General features: G+C 51.8%; 1 protein-coding gene across 1 annotated transcript in view; it reads right to left on the bottom strand.

Moving 5' to 3' along the window:
• The window catches only part of slc5a6a (solute carrier family 5 member 6a), a gene marked incomplete in the record, with an annotated part of 9738 nt that extends 3140 nt beyond the window's left edge, over window positions 1–6598 (bottom strand). Inside the window, 9 exon segments of the mRNA XM_036215621.1 lie at window positions 74–215; window positions 280–434; window positions 497–564; window positions 641–692; window positions 769–834; window positions 1024–1245; window positions 1314–1490; window positions 1867–1907; window positions 6312–6598. Of these exon segments, the coding sequence (XP_036071514.1) occupies window positions 74–215; window positions 280–434; window positions 497–564; window positions 641–692; window positions 769–834; window positions 1024–1245; window positions 1314–1439 (831 nt within the window).
• Window positions 6599–6623: the final 25 nt, after the last annotated feature.

The raw sequence follows: 6623 nt of genomic DNA, 5'->3' as shown, positions 1-6623 counted from the left end.
GGGGGGGGGGGGGGGGGGGGGAGTCTGAGGGCGGTTCTTAAGGACGTTCAGGACGTTCAGGACGCCATGCTCACATGATGGCCTCCTTCTCGGAGCGCGAGCTCAGGTAACGCTGCACCTGCGCCTGGTTGACCCCATACAGAGCCAGCATGAGGAAGACTCCGCCCACCCCCAGCGTCCAGAAGGTGTGGCGCTGCAGAGGGTCCGGGTTCAGGCTGCAGACACACAGACCTGTCAGAACCGACCGGTAAACCCCCCCCCCGGACGCTCTGCACTCACTCCAGCCCGGAGATCCGGCTGCCGTTCACCGCCTTCCTCCACACCTCCGCCATGCCCCCCGCCTGACTGGCCCCCACCACGATGACCGCCAGCTGGCCCGCAAACATCACCACCGTCTGGAAGACGTCCGTCCAGATCACGGCCTTCAGCCCCCCCTGAAAGATGACAGCGAGTCACTCCAGAGCCCCCCAGGAGTCGCGATCCGGCTGCTTCTTACCAGAGCGGTGTAGAGCGTGCACACCAGCCCCATGGCCAGCACCGCCCCCCACAGGTCGAAGCCCGTCACTGCAAGACACAGCCCCCCCCTTACTGGAAGATGCTCAGACAACACCCCCATCCCAAAGAGCAGAAAACAGTTTACCTGCATTCAGCGCCAGCGCCGGAGCGTACAGCACCACCCCCATGTAGATGACCTGTGGGGGAGGGGGCAGACCGGATCAGAACCAGAACCACAACGACACCCCCACCACACAAACAGGAAGTAGATACCATCTGGAAGATGAAGGTCACCGTCCCGCACACACGGACCGTCTTGTTGAACCGCAGCTCCAGGTACTGTCAGAACACAGAGATCAGTCCACTGCTGCAGAACCCGGTCCAGACCAAGCTTGGACCTGTTCAGACCAGGTTCTAGACCAGGTTATGGACCAGTCTGAACCATCCTGAGGTCCAGACCTTATTCAGTACAACAGAAACCGGTCCAGAACCCGGCCCGGAGGCCTTCATTCAAACCAGCATCAGAACCTCGTAGGCGCTGGACAGCCGCAGCCTGTAGAAGACCGGGATGAAGACGTGGGCCGGGATGAGCAGACCCAGGAAGTAGGAGCAGCCCAGGAACCAGTACTGCGTGCCGAAGGCGTAGACCTCCGACGGGGCGCCGAGGATGGCCACCGCCGACTGGAAGGTGGCGAGCAGCGACAGGGACACGGGCAGGCAGCTCATGGAGCGGTCCGCCATCAGAAACTCCTTCAGGACACAGAGAGACGTCAGGGACGCCGTGCCCGCCGCGGGCGCCGCCACCAACACCCACCCACCTGTGTGGTGCGCTGGCGCCCCCCAGAGAAGGCGTAGAACAGGCCGATCCCGGTCGACGCCACCAGCAGCAGAGCGAAGATGACGTAGTCCACCGTGGTGAACTGCATCGGCGCCGCTGTTGCCATGACGACGCAGCCGCTGGACGGAGAATCAGAGACGTTTGGCCATGGAGTCTCCTGCCGGAACACCGGGAACACCGGAAAACGATCAGGAAGGTCGAGTCTGCTGGAATCCAGCGCTTTGATTTCAGATTTATGTTGTGATTTCACAGCTCTGGTCATCGTGTCCATAAAAACACAGAAAGGCTTCAATGATCCTTCAGAGTAAACTCTGCTGTGATGTACAGAAAGGCTTCAATGATCCTTCAGAGTAAACTCTGCTGTGATGTACAGAAAGGCTTCAATGATCCTTCAGAGTAAACTCTGTTGTGATGTACAGAAAGGCTTCAATGATCCTTCGGAGTAAACTGTTACATCTGCTCAGAAATTCTCTCTTATCCCTGATGTTTATCTAGGAAACGGGTGAAGAGATCCTCTCTGTGAGTCGACGTACCTGTGAGTCCTGCAGGGAGGATCTGGACGCCTGCCGTCTCTCTGAGAACAGGAGAGTTTGGATCAATATTTGGAGAATGGGCTGACGGTGAGAGCAGCGTCAGAACCAGCACCGATGTAACCGTAGACGGCCGTCTGTTGGTGAGAAACCTGCTCAAACGAACCGAGCCGCAGCGATCCGGTCCCATGTGGACATTTCTCCAGAGGTTATGAAAGCCGCTGTGGAATCATTTCCAGAGAAGGTCAGGAGCGGAGATAACCCGGTGGACTCCGACCCGCTCGCGCCGGGCCGAGGAGTGCCTCAGAGACGGTCATAAACTCCTGCTAACGAGGAAGACTCCTCAGAAACGCTTCTCCTCTCTGGAGCCGTTCTTTCCATTTACAGGATTTAGACTTTTACTCATCAGAACTGCAGATCCTCCTGACAGGAAAGATCCTGAGCTGCTCGGATCAAAGACCAGAGAATTAAATCCACAATCATTATCCGCTTAGGATCCAGAAACTGTGAGAAAACAGCCCTTTCCCACAGAGATTCCTGCTGCTCCCCTGTCTTCTGAAGCCGTAATAGTTCAGCTTTGGGTCAAAACAGTTCTGATTCTTTCAGATGACCCATTTCAGAACCGGAGTTTGGTCTGTGAGGTTCATCAGAACTTTGACTGAGAGAGAAAAACAAAGAAAACAGAAAACATGACAAAATCTCAACACTTTGTTAGGGTTTCCATGACAGGTCAAAGGTCAAAGGTCTCCTGTAGGTCTTCAGCGCTTGTCTTGGTTCGCTTGTCCGACCGGCTGTTTGCCTGACTGTATGAGCGACCGCTCGTGTGACCGACCGTTCGTGTGATCGACCGTTCGTGTGACCGACCGTCCGTGTGATCGACCGATCGTGTGGCCGACCGATCGTGTGACCGACCGATCGTGTGACCGACCGTTCTTGTGACCGACCATTCGTGTGATCGACCGTCCGTGTGATCGACCGATCGTGTGGCCGACCGATCGTGTGACCGACCGCTCGTGTGGCCGACCGTTTGTGTGACCGACTGTTCGTGTGACCGACTGTTCGTGTGATCGATTGATCGTGTGACCGACCGTTCGTGTGACCGACCGTTCGTGTGATCGACCGTTCGTGTGACCGACTGTTTGCTTGGCTTAGGCTGGTTGTTGCCGTTTGGTCCCTGGTGTCTCCTAAACTTTTCCTGGCTGGATCTCTCGGTCGATGAGGCAAACAGAGACCAGTGATCGGCCCTCAGGGGGCATTAAGGCAGATCTAATCCTCCTGGGGCATTTCTGTGTGCATGTACATGCGATGCACATGACGGTGACGGCGATGTTGTCTGAACTAGGTGTGCATCAGGTGGTGGTGAACCGACTGTAAGTACATGTTTATGAACCGTTTTCCCTCTGCAGGCGTTTTCTCACTCTGTTTCTCTAACACGGATCCTGGGGGGCATATCGCCATTACCCCATGCTGTCCTAGATTCCTTTGTGGATTTCAATAGAGGAAGTCTGACTGCGTCACAGAGGGAGGACAGAGCAGATCACAGCGGATTTTACCAACACCGTTCCAGTCTAAAACATTCCATAAAACATCAATATTACAGAAAGATCTGAGGAATCCTTTGAACTAACAAAGACCTGAACAATGGGGGGTGGGGTGGGGGGGGGTTAAGACGACAGTAGTGACTGAAGAGTTCTGATCTGCATCCTGACCTTAGAGAACGTTTAACTTTCTGTCCTCAGACCTTCCAGCTCAGGAAATCTGGTCTCCTAGCAACAAGACAACAACCGGAGAGCCTTATGTAAGCTGCTGTGGAGACGATTGTGAGGGCACTGATGATGAACGCACAACCGCTGGCTTTTAAAGGGAACCCATCGGGTGGATCCAGAACCGGTCTGGTCTGCGGGGTTCTGTCTTCAAACTCAGGGGAGACCTTTGGGATCCAGACCTTCATGAGTCTGAACTCTCACCTTCCCATGAACCTGAGGAGCTGGGTGTGTGTGAGGGGAGGGGGGGGGGGCGTCATATTACACCCTCAGAACCACAGGACAGTTCTGATGTGCCGGTCGGGGCCTCCTCTCTTCTTTCAGAATCTGTCCTACAATCAGAGCTTTCCGGTCCGATGACCCAGTAGAGACCAAAACCATGAACCAGTCCTCTTTGCCATAAAGGTCCTTCAAGAACATCCTGAAGGTTCTGTAGGAACACAGAATGAAGATCATTCATTCATTTATATGATCGAACCCAAAGGCGGGTCACTCTGACCCTGTAGACCCACAGGATCTAACCACGCGCTGCGTTCAGGGTCAAAAGGAAAACTGTCAGAGCGGGGGAGGGGGCCTTTGATTACGGATTTGTTTTTGGAACGTTATCGATCACAGAGAAGGCCATAATGATACCACCCCGGGTCATCAGTGTGCCATGGACAGATATGAAGGCGCCAAAACCCCAGATTAGATAATCTGAAGGGAGCAGAGAGATTGATATGAGCGAGATAATCTGGCGTGACGTTCCTCTGCAGATCAGCTCAGACTGACGGAGAACACCTTCACCTCTCACACATCTCAAAGCCACCTTGAGGCATCAGAAACCCAGCATGACTCAGCAAATCTGTCAGCTCTAGTTCTTGTAGGAAAAAATCGATTTGGCGATATATCGTGATGTTTCGTTTGGCGATAGTTGCATCGATTTAAAATGTTGCCATGGCGATATTTATTTAATTATTTACGCGCGTCCTTCACCGTCTTGCTTTTGTTTTCCACTTCAACTTCCAACCACTAGTTGGCAGCAGAGCGCTCTGAGCCGCTCCACACCGCGATCAGTGCAGCTGCAGCGGGTCACACAGCGCTGACTGTCACGTAAATAAAGCATCGTAGCCTCGTTGTCCTGTCATCACACTGAAATGTTTCTTGGCTTTTTATTTCCTTCATTTTTGAAGCACCTGTTCAGGTTAGTAAACAGTTTAAATGCTAGATTTAGCGATCTTGTAATCACACTTTCAGAAACCTATCAGCTAAAGCACATTCATTCTATTTTTTTCTTTTACTGAAACATATTTTGCTGTGGGAATCAGACAATATTGACTGTTCCATTAAAAAACAATATTTTGTAATTTACCAAAAGAAAAGTAGCATGAATTTCTGGATAAAAGCATCTTGTATTTGAGATCCAGTCGATGTCCTTCATGCTGTGAATTAATTTGACCATTTTAATACAATGAAATACATTAAAATTCAGGTAGATTCAATTCAAGTCAGAATCTGTTTGGTGCAGTCTTGGGATATATTGCGATAGTATCGTATCGTGAGGCTCTTGCCATACACACCATAGTTTATACAGTCTGTTCAGGACTGAGGGTGGATTCTGGTTCAGGTCTCTAACGGCGTTCTGCTGGTTCTGGGATCTCCAAACGGTAAAAGAATAACTGAGAATCATTGGTGATGAAAGATCGTTTCTTTACAAGAAGAAACTTGATTTGAACACATTCTGTCAGTAAATCCAGACTGTTTGAAGTTTTTCACCAGAAACGGGTTTCATGATTATGAGAACTGCTGTGGTTTTTACTGACCTGCAGATGTTCTGACCCGACTCAGAGGTCCAGCTCCAAGAAGGTCTTTGGATCGACCTCTCAGAAACAGGTCTGTATCATCTGCATATAGACACTCCACAGAGTCCATAGAGTGAACCAAAGGGAACCTCGTAATGATCCCTGAGGAACACCGACGTTTGTTCTGGATGTTCGGACCGGAGAAAGATCTGTAAAGATCTAAGGGAGTCCAGATGTGAAAACTGGAGAAACCTCCAGACATTTGGGAAGAGTTCTGATGGAACTGAAGAAGTATTCTGCTTTTCATTTGCAGAATAAAACAGGAAGTGAGGATGGCTCCACTTGTCACACAGATCAAGGAAAAAACATCATTTCTGTCTGTAGCAAAAGTCCCTCTGCCTCATTCGGAGGGATGCGTATGAACGTTATGGTGATTATGAGGATTCGTGCATCACAGATGTATCCATCCAGCCTGTTGCAGAGGAACACCCAGAGTTCCAGGAGAACCACGTTACTGCGACTGTTCTGGGCTTCTCCCCTCGTCCAGGTGAAACTGATCTTGAGACTTTGTGTGAAGTTGTTGGTTGATTTTGATTACACTCACTTTAAGGTTCCTGACTCCAGACCCATCAGAAGGAGGATCTGGGATCTTCGCTTCAACAGAACCGAGTCGGTTCCGAGGAACCATCAGGTCTACAGACATTCAGGAGGATTAATGAGGAATCAGTTTACATGACAGTAAACAAAAACAAACAACGAGAGCACAAATATGAATGTCATCACATACAAACACAATCATGGACACACGCACGCGCTTCAGGACAGACACCGTCATGAGAACATCATGCTGCGTCTGGGTGTCATCAGGATTTGGACCCCCCCCCACCCCACCCGAGGGTCTTACCTGCAATCTGGCTCCGCGCTGATCTGACCTCCGTCTTCCAGCATTGGAGTCACAGCGGCCGGCTGTCCGTCTCCCGCGGGAGTCCCTGAACGCCACACGGCTCGCGCCGCAGGAACCTGAACGTTGAAGCGGAACCGCGCGAAGCAGGTGTCAGCCGCTACAGCACAGCCGCAGGTCTGACGGCTCGACCCGCGAGGACATGCGGGGATCAGACGAATGTATGAAAGTAACCGGAACTGCACCGCGTGGCTCCGCCGTCCAATCAGCGCCGACAGCGTTCAGTGCCGCGTGCGCCCGCCTCAAACCAATGAC

The sequence above is a fragment of the Oryzias melastigma genome, linkage group LG15 (genome assembly GCF_002922805.2).
Source record: "Oryzias melastigma strain HK-1 linkage group LG15, ASM292280v2, whole genome shotgun sequence".
NCBI lineage: Eukaryota > Metazoa > Chordata > Actinopteri > Beloniformes > Adrianichthyidae > Oryzias > Oryzias melastigma.
This window is presented reverse-complemented; position numbering and strand designations above follow the sequence as displayed.